General features: G+C 37.6%; 1 protein-coding gene across 2 annotated transcripts in view; it reads left to right on the top strand.

Annotated features, from left to right (window-relative positions):
- The window catches only part of LOC150083367 (solute carrier family 12 member 2-like), a 451,471-nt gene that overhangs the window by 198,775 nt on the left and 235,070 nt on the right, over nucleotides 1-17,626 (top strand). For both annotated transcript variants that reach the window (XM_090377993.1, XM_090377992.1), the window contains exon 15: nucleotides 10,343-10,454. In XM_090377993.1, coding sequence (XP_090234119.1) covers nucleotides 10,343-10,454 — 112 coding nt within the window. The remainder of the gene's footprint in view (nucleotides 1-10,342; nucleotides 10,455-17,626) is intronic.

Raw genomic sequence — 17,626 nt, 5'->3', positions numbered from 1 at the left:
AATCAGGTCGCAAAGGAGGTTAGGCAGGCGAAGGCAGATTACGAGAAATCCTTGGCAAAAGATGCTAAGAAAAACAGCAAGGATTTCTTTAGTTATATAAACTCTAAAAGGAAGGGGATGAATCTGATTGGTCCACTTGACATCGATGGTTCGACTGTTGATGATCCTGCTCAGATAGCAAACAAACTGAATGAGTATTTTGCATCTACATTCACACATGAGGAATTATTAAGGTTTGAAAATGGCAGAAGGTTATCAAATTGTAGCAGGATACTTAATGATTTTGTAATAACTGAGAGCAAAGTGGAGGAGAAATTGTTGAAGTTAAACATAAGAAAAGCACCTGGGGTGGATGGGATCTATCCAGTTGTATATTAAAGGAGGCGGCAAAGCAACTAAGCAAACTCTTAGCCATAATTATGAGAGCATCCTTGGACTCAGGGGAGGTTCCCTCGACTGGAGATGTGCAAATGTATCCCCAATTCACAAAGGGGGGTTGAAGGGTGACACAAGTAATTACAGACCAGTTAGTTTAACTTCTGTTCCGGGTAAAATAATGGAGTCACTGGTTAAAGATGCATTGCAGGATCATCTAGACAAAGCTGCAGCAATAATTCAGACACAGCATGGGTTTGTTAAGGGAAAGTCTTGTCTGACAAATTTGATAGGATATTATGATGTAGTTACAAAGGAACTGGATGCAAACAATAATTTTGATATCATATATTTGGATTTCGGGAAAACTTTTGACACTGTTGCGCATGAAAGACTATTGTACAAATTGGAGCAGAATGGTATTAAGGGTAATATACACGTAAGTTAGTTATAAACCAGTTATACAAATAGATTAACTTCAATTCACTAACTACAGGTCCGGCCACGCACCAAGCCATCTCAATAGCACTGCCCGCACCCTATTCTCCAGGGCTTGGAGCCATTCCAGCACCGACACAATTAGGCGTAAGGAGATCTCCCGTGTGAAGGCGGACCTAACCAAATGTGGTTATCCATCCCATGTACTAAGCAGATGCCTATTACAGGCAGAAGAACTCACATCCAACCCAAGACCACCGAACCAAGTCGGTATATCGTCCGCCTACATTCCCTATTATCCAGACGTGTCAGGACGGATCTCAAAGGTCCTTAGAAGTTACAACATCAAATGTGTGCAATTACCCTGCAGGAACCTACGTTCACTTGTCTCCAGCGTGAAGCCCCCTGTCACACCTGTCTTACGCAGCAATGTGGTATATCGCATCACCTGTAGAGACTGTAACAGTTGCTACATAGGAGAAACATCAAGGCGTCTCCAGGATCGCCTCACGGAACACGACAGAGCAATCCGGCTGGCCGAAACTGACCAGTCCGCGGTCGCGGAACATTTTTGGGCCACCAACCACGATCTTGACCCCAAACGCGACTTTGAAATAGTAGACCACTCACGACACTTTCGCCACCGCCTATGGCTAGAATCACTCAACATAGTAAACAATCCAAAGGCATTAAATCGCCAGAAAGGCATACGTCTACATCCCATCCTAGAGACAACCGTTTTATTGATGGATGATCAGTGGCGTAGAAAGCAGCACGTCCGCGCAACAACAATGACGCATGATTAACGTGCCTCACTCAGCTCGTTGTATTGTATTTAATTTTGTATTTAATTTGTCAGTTGACAAAGGGACACGCGTCCCGAAAGCTACTAATTTTTGTTAATCTATTTGTATAACTGGTTTATAACTAACTTACATGTATATTAAACTATGGACCCCAGTACTCCAGGCCCATTCGTTACTAGTATTAAGGGTAAGTTGCTACAATGGATAAAAGGATGGTTAAGTGGGAGAAGACAGAGGGTGGTAATCAATGGGTGCTACTCTTCGTGGACTAATGTTATTAGTGGAGTCCCACAGGGTTCGGTGTTGGGCCCACTGTTGTTTTGTATATTTATCAATGATATTGACGAAGGTGTATCAGGCTTAATGTCGAAGTTTGCAGATGATACAAAGGTTGGCAGGGTTGTTAATGACAGTAATGGCAGTGTGCTACTGCAACAGGATCTAGATAATTTGGGCAGATGGGCTAAGAAGTGGCAACTGAAGTTTAACCTTGACAAATGCAAAGTACTGCATATGGGTAGAAGTAACCCCAGAGAAACGTACCAACTGTGTGGTACTACACTTAAGGTGGTAGAAAATGAGTAATTGTGCAGGCAGATATGAAGTTCCTGGGAGTAATTGTGCAGGCAGATATGAAGTTTTCTGAGCAATGCAGACAGGCTGCCAGGGCAGGTCATGGGGTTTTGTCAATGATATATAGGAATTTTGCCAGCAGGGAAAAGGAGATGATTATCCCTCTGTATAAGGCAATGGTCGGGCCACGCCTTGAGTACTGCATACAGGTCTGGAGGCCTCATTTTAGGAAGGATGTAGATTTACTTGAGCGTGTACAGAGAAGGGCAACAAGATTGGTGAGGGGAATGAAGGGATCCTCTTACCAAGAGAGGCTTAAGTTCTGCAAATTGCAGTGGCCTGGAGACTAGGCATCTGCGCGATGATCTGATTGAGGTGTATAAGGCCTTGAATGGGTTGAGCACACTGAATTCTGATGGGATCCTTCCACTTGTTCAGATTACGAACCTAAGGGGGCATAAATTCAAATTAAGAAAAGACGTAGAATAGATGTGCGGAAATTGGCCTTTAGCCAGCGGGTGGTTAATTGCTGGAACAAACTTCCATCTGTCGTTGTGGAAGTTGATAGGTTGAATAAATTTAAGGAGGAACTGGACAGGCATTTGGAGGGAATGGTGTGATTTTTTTTTTTTTTTTTTGGCTGATGCTGCATAAGCTCATACACATGCTTTCTTGCATCACATGCCACTACTACTAACTCTGCACACTCGTACCTCACATGGTCAGTAGGTCACATTCAGTTTTCATAGGGGTGATCATAATTCAGTGATCACCCAATGTATATCATAATAACCTTGACACCCTTGGTGATGTGCTTTGAATTCCAAAATGTTGTTTTTTATATCTTTATGGACCAAAAAGCCAACTCCACCTTTACTCTTTTCACTGTTTCCATTGGTGTACAGCAAATTTCCACTTGATAAACTTTTCAGTAATTCATTTCGTCTTCTTGTTTCAGCCAAGCTGATGATATTCCAATTCACATTTTCTAATTCCTTTTCCAGCTCTAATATCTGCTCTTCACCGATGAGTGATCTTACATTGTAACAGGCCCTTCGGCACATATATATGTGGTATAATTATAAAACAAGGAGCCTGAATTTCATGTGTGGCTTGTAAAACCATATTAGTAGTAATCCTAATAGAGATGTGTTTGGCACGTATTTTCACTTGAAGCAGCTCTTTCAAGATCAGCCATGCAGTCTTGTTCTACTGACATGGTGAATAAAGGGTTGTGTTGTTTTGTGTCAATTTAAAAATGACAGCAAGGAATTAATATTAAAATTTTATATGAAGTTAAACAAATCTGCAAGTGAAACACCTTACATGTTAAAACCATATGTGAATGAAGTAACAATAACAAATATTTTTATTATTGTTACTTCATTCACATATGTCATCTTATTGTCATTTTTGACTGGAATAGAAGGTTTAAAGATGGTAGGGAAGATGTCCATGATGGTGTACCGAGCAGTTATTTTATTTGTTCATCTTAGCAAAGAGTTGAATTCAGAGAAATAAATAAAACTTGAACACAAGGAACGTTTGTATGAAGATTGTGTCAAGGATTTTGAATTATGAACAGAAACAGCAAAGTTTGATATTTGCTGTTTCATTTGTGATTTTGACATGCATGTCAAAATCACAAGTGAAGATATTTTGTGTTTCCTTGCCAGGTCCCACAACCAAACTGTTAATCAGGTTTCTTATGTATTCTGAAGCATTGAGGGATTCTGTGTGATACAAAAGAAGTAAAATGTGTCCTGATGATTGACTCTTCTTCTTCTTCACTATGACAATGCTCCATACTGCTTTCTGAGAAACTCTTTTTAACCAAAAACCATCCTCAAAGAAGGAAGATTTGCCAAAATTGGGTATATTGGAGGAATTGCACGACCTCTGAAGTCAGTTCCAAAAGAGGATTTCAAAAATCTTTTTTAGCAAAGGCAGCACAATTGGAATAAGTTGGTGCAATCATGAGATGGCTACTTTGAAGGGAATAACACTAATATGGATGTTTATGTTTATTTTAAAAAATCAGCCTCCTTATTAATGATAAATTACAAAACAGCAAATCCATGGTAGGCGAACTGCAGCTAGACATTATACAAATAGTACATCTGCACCGGGCAGCATGCTTTCATTGGGCCTTGCCACATTTAAATTTATTCTCTATAGGAATTTATTGTGCATTTTTTTTTTTTTTTGGTTCACCTCCTAAATTTCTTGACTTTTTTGATATATCATGTCATAGTTATCAAAAAATTTAAAATTTGTGTCTGTATTATCTATCAGTTAGGTGGGAAAGATCTGTCCTCAAGAGGATGCAATTTTCATGAGTAGACACACCTGTGTTGACTCATTCAATAACTTTTAAAAGGGAAAGAAATATTTTTAAGTTGCTCATTTTGTTACAATGTTATCTTTATTTTAATATTATATTGGATACAACTATGAATAATATATTTATTTAAACTGCAGAATCATATATTGGTCTGTAATCAAGTTACTTAGGAAGTGAGGTAAGATGCTAAGGCAAATTTTGAGCAGTCTTTGGTTAACAGGCAAAGAAAAGTAGCAGGAATTATTTGCTTATGCTACATTAGAACAAAAAGGAATGACCACATTGGTACAATTGATATGAATGGTATAGCTGTCAATGATCCAATTCAGATTGCTGACAAACCAAATAAATATTTTGTATCTATAGTCACATGCAGTGCCTTCTTCAGAATTTTCAGGTCACATTTTGAGGATTGATTGAGCTTCGATCGTCATGTAGCAGTATTATCATGCATTATTTTATCAAGGCTGGAGGCATAGCCCTTTTAGGGATATTGGAGACATGGTGTCACTCAGACATAAGGGATGCAGAATTTCAGTATGAGGAGTATAATGTGTACAGAAAGAAAAGACAGGATGTGGGGTGAGGTTTATGCTCTTTGTTAAGAATCATATAAAATCTAGGAAAGGCATCCAATTGATGTCAGTGCAAGGTTGAGTCAGTTTGGTGTGACATAAGCGCTGGGAAAACAAAAATGAGAGTAAGAGTATGTTATAGGCCTAATGACTGTGATGAGTATAACGAACAGCTATAGGCGCCTCCGTAGCCAGGTGGGAAGGAGCAGCAGTGCATAGCACACGCTTCTTGATTAGACCGGGGTTCGAGCCCGTCGCCACCAAATATGGAGGATGCGGAAAGGTCAGGGAATGACCACCGCATATCCCGGAGCAATATGGCCTTAGTTGCTAATGCTCCTAAAAACCAAACAACAAACGAACAGCTATACAGACAAATAGGGTGTGCCAGTTTGTTTGTTATTTGGTTTTTAGGAGCATTAGCAACTAAGGCCATATTGCTCCGGGAAATGCGGTGGTCATCCCCTGACCTTTCCGCATCCTCCGTATTTCGTGGTGACGGGCTCGAACCTCAGTCTAATCAAGAAGCGTGTGCTACGCACTGCTGCTCCTTCCCACCTGGCTACAGAGTGTGCCAGTAAATAAGAATATCTTGTAATGGGGGATTTTAACATTCCAGATATTGACTGAAACTTGTGAGTTAGTCACTCACACAATAGCAGGACTTTTGTGGATTTATTGAATTACTATTTTCTACATCAGCATGTTAGAGAGGCAACAAGGAAAAGCAATAATCTCTATCCAATTATCAGCTGTAACTCTACATGCATTAAAAATCTGTATATAGAAGATTCACCAAGTGGCAGTGACCACAGTGTACTGATGTGGGATTTACTTAAAGATGTAACTACCATCATGCAATGGTAGTTACATCATCTTTTTTGGGGCTTTTACTTTCTTAAAGGTGACTACAGTGGTCTCAGGCAGTTGTTAAATTCTTTGCTGTGGGACCAACTGATGATGTTACCAACAGCAAATTTGAAATGGGAAGCATTCAAGAATGTAATTGTAGAAGCTGCTGAGCTTTTTATACCAATTAAGAGATACTGTTCAAGGCCTAAATGAATGTCAGATGAATTTATGAGACTTGTGGCAGAAAAGAAAACTGGATGGGATGTGCTGGCAGATCCAGAAAAAAATGACAGAGGGGCACCATTTTGTGCACTAGAATGGCGATCACATTAGCATCAGTGTTGCCAACTCTAGTCAGTTTAAAATAGCTGAGCCACAATGCAAAAATAGATAAAATCCTGTGTTAACAATGAAAAGAAAAACTTTTTTGTAGCTAAAGAGAATTTAAATGATTGGTATATTTTCCGAAAAATGACGGGGGGGGGCGTGCCCCTACCATGAATCCACCACTGATGGGATGTACATAAATTACCAGAGGATAGAGAAGCAAAGAGTAGATGTAAACAAGCCTACCATCAAAGTCACAAAGTCACATCTAAGTCACAAAGGAGGTTTAGGCAAGCTAGGGCAGATTATAGAAGTCTTTGGCAAAGGATGCAAAGAAAAACAACAAAGACTTCTTTACTTATGTAAACACTGGAAGGAAGGGGATGAATCACATTGCCCACTTGATATCAATGGTTTAATTGTTGATGATCCTGCTCAGATTGCTTACCAACTGAAAAGGTATCTTGCATCTACATTTACAGACAAGGAATTCCTTAGGGAAGGGGATACCAGAAGTTATCAAATTCTAGCAGAGAGGTAAATGATTTGTGATAACTGAGATGAAAGTACAGTACAGAAAAGAAATTGTTGCAGCTAAACGTAAAAAAGGCAGCTGGGATGGATAGGATCTATCCAATTATATTAAGGGAAGCAGCAAAGGGGATAAGCAAACAATTAGTCATAATTATGACAGCATGTTAGGATCCAGGGAGGTCCCTGTGGAGATATGTGAATGTATCCCCAATTCACAAAGGGGGCATCAAGGTGACAGGAGTAATTCAGACCTGTCAGCTTAACTTTTGTTCCAGGAAAATAATGGAATCACTGGTTGAAGTAATACAGGACCATCTAGACAAGAATAGAGTCATACTGTAGTCACAACATGGATTTGTTGAGGGGCGATCTTGTCTGACCAATTCAGTTGGATACTGTGATGCGAGAGGCGCCTCCGTAGCCAGGTGGGCAGGAGCAGCAGTGCATAGCACACACTTCTTGATTAGACCGGGGTTTGAGTCCGTGACCACCAAATACGGAGGATGCGGAAAGGTCAGGGAATGACCACTGCATATCCCTGGAGCAATATGGCCTTAGTTGCTAATGCTCCTAAAAAATAAAAAAAAAAAAAACCAAACCAAAAAACTGTGATGCGATAACCAAGGAACTGGATGAAAAAATAATTTTGATATCATATACTTGGATTTCAGGAAAGCTTTTGATAATGTTGCACATAAAAGACTGCTGTACAAATTAGAGCAGTGTGGCATTAAAAGCAAGTTACTGCTATGGATAAAGGGATGGTGGAGTGGAGAAGAAAGAGAGTGGTTATCAATAGCCACTGCTCTTCATTGGCTAATGTTATTAGTGGATTTCTCCAGGATTCAGTGCTGGGCCCATATATATTTATTATTATTTAACCCAGCAGTAGCAACCTGACCCCTCACACAGGGCTGGAGAAAATATTTATTGTTTGGGACTGACTCACTGGTTGGGATTAATAATTATTACTTTGTGTATCCTTCTTATTGTTGTTTTTAGTCTTGTAATTTCTGCAGTTTGAACTAATTTATATTATTATTCACATTGTATAAACTGTGTATCCCTGTGAGAGGCCACCATATACGTTGTTACCCCATTGTGGCTGGCTGCACACAATTTGTCTTTAGCAGACCATGCTCTGCCGTCTTAATGCTAAGCTATTGTTTTCAGTTTTATTAGTATTATACAAATATTGATACAAATAATAATTAATTTTCATGCTGTAAACAGCAGCCACACCCTAACAGTTTTCCAAGCAAATCTGGAATGCCACTGTTTTAAAACTTCTGGTAATTTCTTACTGAATAATTATTTTTCAAAACTATAAAAACTCAAAATTAAAGGTTAAATTTTTTTTGTTTATAGCAGGCCACAGTGATTTTATCCTGAAGAACTGGACCATTGGCAGTCCAGGTTTACAGGAAAAACTGCTTATGTATGTGGTTGTCAAATGTTAGAGAAACCTTGAAAATAATAGAGATGAATGATTTTATATAATTATGTCAAGTTTGCAATTCATTTCAACATGGGAATAAATAATAATAATTTATTATTATATTTTTCATTTGGCAGTAATTAATAGTATTGTGTTTCTGTGTTGTGGTACCAATGTATTTTTAAAATTTTAAACACAATTAATAAACTTTTTGTTTCATTAAAAATAATGAGTATTTCTAATGGTCCAAAAACACAGCATTTAAAAAAAGTTGAATTATTATTGAAATTAACAAATAATAAACCTTAATATATATTGCAGTCTACTAAAAAAAAGATCAAGCATTAGTGTAATATAAGCACAATTCAAAATACTAAATACTTTTCTCAGAACTTAAGGTTAAATTTTGTTTATGGGCTGCACTATTGCTGAGTTAATGACATTAATGAAGGTATATCAGGCTTAATGTCTAAGTTTATAGATTATACAAAGGTTGGCAGGGTGATTAATAACAGTAATCAGGGTATGCTACTGAAACAAGGTCTAGACTAATTAGGTAGATGGGCTGAGAAGTGGAAATTGAAGTTTAATATTGACAAATGCAAGGTACCTCATATGGGGAGCAGAAATCCCAGATTAACATACCAACGAATATGGTACTACACTCAAAGTAGTGGAGAATGAAAAAGACCTAGGGGTAACTATGCAATCAGATATCAGCAGTGCAGACAGGCTGCCAGGACAGTTCATGGGTTTTGTCTATGATATACAGGAATTTTGATAGCAGAGATGAGTTGATTCAATTGTATAAGGCAATTGTTAGGCCTCATTTTGAGTACACAGGTGTTAAGGTCTCATTTTAGGAAGGATCTTTTGGAATGGGTGCAGAGAAGAGCAACAAGATTAGCGAGAGGAACAAAAGGGTACTCTTACCAAGAAAGGCTTCAGTTCTGAAAACTGAGCACCTGAAGACTAGGCACCTGTGAGGAGAACTGATTGAGGTGTTTAAGGCTTTGAATGGCTTGAATAAGTTCAGTGCTGATGGAATCCTTCCTCTTGCTCAGACTACACACACATGAGGGGCAAAAATTCAAACTGAGCAAAGATGGTTGCAGACTAAATGTGTGGAAATTTGACTTCAGCCAGCAAGTAGTTGATTGTTGGAACAAACTCCCATCTGGTGTTGTAGAGGTGGTTAGTTTGAATAAATTCAAGGAAGAACTGGACAGACTGTTAGAAGGAATGGACAGGTGATATGGCAAGTGTTGGGTTTTTTTTGGCTGATTCTGTATAAGCTACAAATTTTTGTTAGTAGTAGCAAGTGAAGCAACTACTAATACGAATACTAAATTACATTAATAGAAGCAACAAAGAAGGTAATCAAATAATCTTTAGCTATAATATGAGCGCACCCTTGGGTTTCAGGTGAGCACTTACAGATTGGTGATGTGAAAATGTCTCTCCTATTCACAATGGTGGTTTAAAGGGTGAAGTGAGTAATTACAGACCTGTAAGTGTGATACTAGGGAAAATAATGTAGTCAGGAGTTACATAAGTAATGTAAGATCACTTCAATAGGAGTTGTGCCATAAGGAAATCACAGCATAGATATCCAAGAAATAATAAATAGCACTTGGACCTCTTGCCTTTTTACTGTTCTTCAGATTTCTTTTATAGGATATGGTTTCTAAAATCTTCTTTCATCATCCTAGAATTTCTGCAAGGGTCTGATTCCTAAAAGAACAAAACCATAAAAAATATAATGATAAACCGTGTTAAACACAATATTGCTAATTTTAAATTGGTGGCATTACCTTTAGTATAGAAAGTAATCTGATTCATTTTGTTAAGACTTAGATTATTTTTAATCAAGAGCACATTCACCTTTCACATTTTGGTTTTTTTTAAGCTAGTGTTTATTAGTTGTTACATGTTATTTTCTTCCTTGATAGCGTACAAGTATTGCATGAAACCCTTGAAATAACCCTTTGTATTTTATTAGGAATTTAATTTTTTAAATTTGGTATTTGAAAATTACTTTTATTTTATTTATTCTAAAATTTATTGCATTTTCTTATAGACCAGCTATATTAGTTCTTAGTGGAAATCCCAGTAGCAGATCTCCACTTGTGGATTTTAGTAACCACCTAACAAAAAAAATTGGGTTAATGATATGTGCTCATATGATGAAGGTAAGAACAAGACAGTGATAAGAAAATTCTAAAAAATTAAAAAAGAAAAAAACAATTTTTCTTCATTTAAAACATTTAGTACTTAATTTTATTATTATTATTATTTATTTATTTATTATTTTTTTTTTCAAATTACATCTCTCAAATATCTTCAAACATTTTCGGTAACTTTGTTTACTGTACATTTTCTGTTTTAATACATTACATTATGCTAAGTATGTAGCTAACCATTACTAAAAAATTCAGTATTCTTTTATGGCATCTATTTTGGTAAGTTATGTTGGGCATTCTGAGATATACTGGATATTAAGAAATTTGAACTCAGAGTTATTTACTTGATATAAATTTGTCTATAACGTTTAATGTTTTTGCATCTTTTAGTACATCTTGCTCTATTGACATAATGGCCAGTTCATTAATTCTTTTTTGGCCAATTGTTGCTCATGAATATGTTTTAATCATTTTGAGTCTTAAACTCCTCTCTCTAGAGGCAACCGTAATTGCCAGTGTTAATAATTCCAAAGAGAAATGATGTACGGATATAATTGAACTAAGTTTTTTTCTTGAATAAATGTCAATACTGTAATTCTCAGCAACCAAGTTTTTTCCTTTTAAAACATGCTTCAAAGATTGGATTTCTTCACGGGTAAACACCCTTTTTTTTGGGACACTCGCATTTCTGGTAAGACTGACAGTACTTCAAACTCAGTTGCAATGTCTATAGCTTTATCCATACACAATTTAAATCCTGATGTTTTACATTCATTTAGTTGACTAAGAGTATCTTCTATCAATATAATTGCAGTGTTCATATCAATTGTACTACTTTGCATGGCTTTATTACTTTACTTTGCTTTCTTATTACTTTATTTATAATACTCAATATTTCATACTGAACTACACTTATAATAAATTTAAAAGAAGTAATTTTTGTTAACAAACCTTGCGTCTGAAATACAAGGTTTTCGATTTTGCCTCTTTTCCTTTGCCTGTTCCTTGATTTCATTTAATGCAGTTGTAATATCCCGTAACTGACATCGTACTGTTTCAACAGCTTTTATCTTTACTTCCCATCTTGTTTCTGGTAGAGAATTCACAGTAATTTTTACGTGCCATTTTAAAATATCCCATCTACTTGGTGAAGCAGCACAAATCACGTATAATCTTTGTAATGTTCCAAAAAATAATTCTGCTGTTGTTGAAGAATGTGCTGCATGAGATACAACTAAATTTAAATAATGCACGACACACAGAACGTAAAAAGCTCTTCTGTTTTCTTGTAAAATTCTTGCTTGCCTGTCCCAAAAAATTTCCAATATTTGGTTCAAATAATTTTTCATTGCTTTAATTATCTAAATATAACTCGTTCCAAAATCAGTCTCCAGTTTTTTTTTTTTTTTTTTTGATTTCTCTATCAAATTTTGATATACAACATCCATAATTTTATTGGATTTTAATCAGAGCTCTAATTCCTTCCACTGCTGCATGCATATTTTATGATTTTGAGAGTTCTTGTGCGAGCTTAAACCATCTTGTGAATGACACCAAGAATGGAACCCAGTAGTTCAAGAGAATATTTGCATGACAAAATAATTTTGCAGAAAAAGCAGAAAATGGCATCCTTTTTTCCGAGTACAGGATATCAACCAAGTCCTTTCAAGCTTGTCACCATTTTTTAAGGTCCTGAAATGATTCTCAGTTGGAAACCATCGGTAATAAGCATCAGTGGAATAGCATTTTGATGAAAGCAAAATTCCAACTTTTGTTCTAACAATGTGTATCAGCATTATTGTGGGTTTTTGTTGCATTAAAACTAGGTTTAAATAATAAAAATAGGTAAAAATTAATTTCGATATTATATTAAGAAGCAACCTTTTTTTTTTTTATATATTTAAAAAAATTAAAATATCATCAGAATTCGGGCCCCTACATTTCTAGGTCTCGGGCAACCTGGTAATGTAGAGGGTGAACCAGGTAACCGCCTGGTTCATCCGTACTAGGAATGGCACTGGAGTGGTGTAATGGATAATGGAATGACGTCTAGATACAAGGGTTAACAATGAATATGGAATAAACAGTCCTTGATTAAGAGTAAGAGTAATGCCATAGTGTAGAAAGTGGGCAGTTGTTTTGATATTCTGTCAAAGCACTGCATATTCCAAAATTCCTATATGGGAATTTTGCGAGCAGGAATAAGGAGGTGATTATCCCCTTGTATAAGGCAATGGTCAGGCCACACCTTGAATACTGTGTACAGGTCTGGAAGCCTCATTTTACGAAAAATGCAGGGTTGCTAGAATGAGTACAGAGAAGGGCAACATGACTGGTGAAGGGAACAAAGGGTTGCTCTTATGAAGAAAGCTTAAGTTCTGCAAATTGCAGCTTCTGGAGACTAGGCACCTGCGAGGCGATCTGATGGAGGTGTATAAGGCCTTGAATGGGTTGAGCACGCTGAATTCTGATGGGATTCTTCCTCTTGCTCAGATTACAAACCTGAGGGGGAGGCATAAGTGCAAACTGAGGAAAGACAGTTGTAGAATTGATGTGCAGAAGTTTGCCGTTAGCCAGCAGGTAGTTGATTGCTGGAACACACTTCCTTCTGTTGTTGTGGAAGTTGATAGCTTAAATAAATTCAAGGCAGCACTAGACAAACATTTGGAATGAATGGAGGGGCGAAATGGGAGGTGTTTTTTTTTTTTTTTTGGCTGATGCTGTATAAGCTTGCTTTCTTGCATCATGTGCCTCTACTAATGCTAATGCTAATATGCCACTGCATGTTGCTATAATATAAGTATGTCTTAAATAGGAACACTGCCCACTGCTGCCTTGCAGAAGGTGCACATCTGTCCTGCAACCACCTGTTTTCAATTTAAATTTATGACTCCTTAAGCATGTTGTCTGAGAAAGAGTAAGAATGCCAAGCATTTCAATCTATTTAAAGCCTTAAATACTTCAGTCAGGTTTTGTTATGTGTAACAGTTTTGTTATGTATATGTTTATAATGCTCTTATAAATCAGTCTCTCACAATGCTTTGTTACTGTCCCAAGGTTTTTTTTCCCTTTTGCACTCTTCAACTCTTAACCTCTTGTCATCCATTTTGGCACCTTTCTTTTGGCAAGTTTCTCCACGTGAATGAATGAATATGTTCGCAGTTTCTAGGATAAACCCATTGAATACTTCCCATAATACTCTCTCCTACCCAACAGCACATATTTCTCTCTCCATATTTTTAATATTTTTATTAAATTTTAATATTTAAAAAAAATGTAAATATTTAACATTTTTAATAGAGCCCAACAAAAAATTCTTTGATCCACTATCATCCTCTCCTCTCTTTTAATCAAAACTGTCTTTTCATTTGATTGTAAGTATCTCTTTGCACATTATGTGTCTTATAACATTGCACATTTTCTTCACATTTTCAAACCTACTTATTTTTAACACATTATATTCACCTCATCCTCTATCTCTGGATGATTCCATATTTCTTAATTTATTTTATTTACAATACTCTTAGGATTAGCATTAGCATTAGCAGAGGCATATGATGCAAGAAAGCAAGCTTATTCAGCATCAGCCAAAAAAAAAAAAAAAAAAAAAAAACACACCACTCCCATTTCACCCCTCCGTTCGTTCGAAATACCTGTCCAGTTGAGCTTTAAATTTGTTTAGGCTATCAACTTCAACAACAAGTGATGGAAGTCGGTTCCACCAACCAACCACCCGCTGGCCAAAGGCAAATTTCCGCACATCTATCCGACATCCGTCCTTCCTCAATTTGAATTTATGCCCTCTGAGGTGATTATTCTGAGAAAGATGAAGAATCCCATTGGCATTGAGCATGCTCAAACCATTCAAAGCCTTATACACCTCTATCAGATCACCTCGCCGGTGCCTAGTCTCCAGACTCTGTAATTTGCAAAACTTAAGCCTTTCTTCGTAAGAGCAACCCTTTGTTCCATTTACTAATCTTGTTGCCCTTCTCTGTACCCGTTCCAGCAGCTCTACATCCTTCTTGAAATGAGGCCTCCAGACCTGTATACAGTACTCAAGATGTGGCCTTACCATTGCCTTATACAAGGGAATAATCACCTCCTTATCCCTGCTAGAAAAATTCCTGTATATCATTGACAAGACACCATGCGCTACTCTTGCAGCTCGTCTGCACTGCTCAGAGAACTTCATATCTGCCTGCACAATTACCCCCAGGTCCTTTTCATTCTCCACCACTGTCAGTGTAGTACCGCAGAGTTGATACGTTGCTCTGGGGTTACTGTTTCCCATATGCAGCACTTTACATTTGTCGATGTTAAACCTCATTTGCCACCTCTCAGCCCATCTGTTCAACCTTTCCAGATCCTGTTGCAGCAGCATAGCGTCAGTATTGTCCTTAACGACCCTGCCAACCTTTGTATCATCTGCAAACTTGGACATTAAACTTGATATCCCATCATCAATATCATTCATAAACACCGAAAACAACAACGGACCCAACACTGAACCTTGAGGAACTCCACTAATAACATTAGTCCACGTTGAGCAGTGTCCATTGATTACCACTCTCTGTCTTCTGCCACTCAACCATCCCCTTATCCATAGCAGCAATTTGCCTCCAATGCCACACTGCTCCAATTTGTGCAGCAGTCTTCCATGTGCAACAGTATCAAAAGCCTTTCTAAGATCCAAATATATAATATCAAAGTTATTCCCTGCATCCAGTTCTTTTGTGACTACATCATAGTATCCAATCAAATTGGTCAGGCAAGACCTGCCCTTAACAAAACCATGCTGCGTCTGAGCTATAACTGAATTCTTGTCTAGATGATCCTGCAGTGCTTCTTTAACCAGTGCCTCCATTAATTTACCTGGAACAGAAGTTAAACTAACAGGTCTATAATTACTTGTGTCAGCCTTTGATCCTCCTTTGTGAATTGGGGTTACATTTGCACATCTCCAGTCTATGGGCACCTCCCCTGAGTCCAAAGAAGCTCTCATAATTATGGCTAGGGGTTTGCATACTTCCTTTGCTGCCTCCTTTAATATAACTGGATAGATCCCATCCACCCCAGGTGCCTTTTTTATGTTTATCCTCAACAATCTCTCCTCCACTTTCCTCTCAGTTATTACAAAATCATCCAGCTCACTGCCAATGTTTACTTTACCTACATCATTCTCCTTCCTGAATAACTCCTCATGCGTGAATGTAGATGCAAAATACTCGTTTAGATTGTTAGCCACCTGAGCAGGATCCTCAACTGTTGAACCATCAATATCCAGTGGACCAATCTGATTCATCCCTTTCCTTTTCGAGTTCAAGTATGTAAAAAACTCTTTTCTGTTTTTCTTTGCATCCTTTGCCAAGGATTTTTCATAGTCTGCCTTTGCCTGCCTAATCTCCTTTGTGACTTGGTTACAGACCAACTTATATCTATCATAGGCTTCCATGTCACCCATTAATTTGTATGTATCCCATGCATTTTTCTTCTCTGCCACATGTCTCATTAGTTCATCTGACAACCATTTAGGCCTAAACCTTGAACAATATTTCTTAGTTGGTATGTAAAGCCTGGTAGCCTCCAAGATTAGTTCCTTGAATGCTTCCCATTTTGAGTTTGCTGTTGGTAACATCATCAGTTGGTCCCACTGTATAGAATTTAAATACTGTCTCAGACCATCATAGTCGCCTTTACGAAAACAAAAACCCTTCCCTTTACCTCTGATGGTAGTTACCTCCTTGAGTAAATCCCACTTCAACACACTGTGATCACTGCCACCTAGTGGTTCATTTATCTGCAGGTTCTTAATGCATGAAGAATCACTACTGATAATCAGATCAAGAGTATTGCTCCCTCTTGTTGCCTCACGAACATGCTGATGTAGAAAACAATCATCCAATAAATCCACAAAAGCCTTGCTAGTGTGCGAGTGACCAACCCACAAATTCCAGTCAATATCTGGGAAATTAAAGTCCCCCATTATAAGACTCTCAGATTTACTGGCCCACTCTATTTCCCTGTACAATATCTTATTATACTCATCATAGTCATTAGGCCTATAGCACACTCCTACTCTCAATTTTGATTTCCCTATGCTTATGTCGCACCAAACTGACTCGACACTGCCCTGTCCATCGATGTCGACTGGCTTCACTTCCTTGGACTTTATGTGTTTCTTAATTAATAGCATAACCCCTCCTCCCCTCCTGTCCTGTCTATCCTTTCTATACACATTGTATTCCCCAAATTCCAGTTCCGCATTACTTATATCTGTGTGACACCACGTCTCTGATATCCCAACAATATCTGCCTTTGATGTTTTGAGCAATACCTCAAATTCATCAAATTTATTTACCAAACTCCTAGCATTGGTGTACACGCAGGTATACATGCACCTGTTTCTATTCTTAGCTACCCTAACACAACCCATGTGTTTACTTGTACCGCAATGACTACCAGCAGTCTCTGAAATATCCTGCATCTTGTTTTTCAGACTTCTGCTCATTTCAATAGAAGCAGTGCAAGAATCACTTCCACCTCTGCCAGTGGCTACTGTTAATCTATTAGTCCTTGTATCCCCCCCAACTAGCAGTTTTCCGACCCACCTAACACTGCCTCGACAGCATCAGCAAAAATTCTTGCACCCTTTCTCTTCACATTACTATACAGATAATTTAAATTTATTTTGTCTTTTTTCACTTTTTATAATCCTGATACATCCCTTATAGCTACTTAAACACAGTTTTCATTATGGCCTATGACTGCTTGTGTTTTGTGCCTATTTCAATGTCTCTTTCTATGCATAAAGCATTTAGAGGTTACACACAAGTATTATCAAGAAGGATTCAAGTGTAATTTTCACCCATACCACTAGCCTGTGTCTTTCCTATACCCCCCCCCCCCCCCCCAATTAGTAAATTCCCTGAATCTTTAAGATGTCCTCAATGACATTGATGTTCAAATGGATTTCATCTTTAAAAAGAAAATTCTTTCCACTTACTAGGGTAGGCTAAGCTGAGAAATAATCCTCCTCACAAGTTTTACAGAGTCCTTCCAGTATAGAATTAATCGATAAGTATTTCATCATATAATCCCTTCTATCACATAAGGGTGGAATTTCAAAGAAACAATACATTTTGCCCTGTCCTGTGATATTTTTCTAGCATGATTTTATA

Source organism: Mastigoproctus giganteus, chromosome 7 (genome assembly GCF_048544385.1).
Source record: "Mastigoproctus giganteus isolate SK-2022 chromosome 7, ASM4854438v1, whole genome shotgun sequence".
Classification (NCBI taxonomy): domain Eukaryota; kingdom Metazoa; phylum Arthropoda; class Arachnida; order Uropygi; family Thelyphonidae; genus Mastigoproctus; species Mastigoproctus giganteus.
The sequence above is the reverse complement of the archived record's forward strand: the minus strand, read 5'-3'. Positions and strand labels throughout refer to the sequence as shown.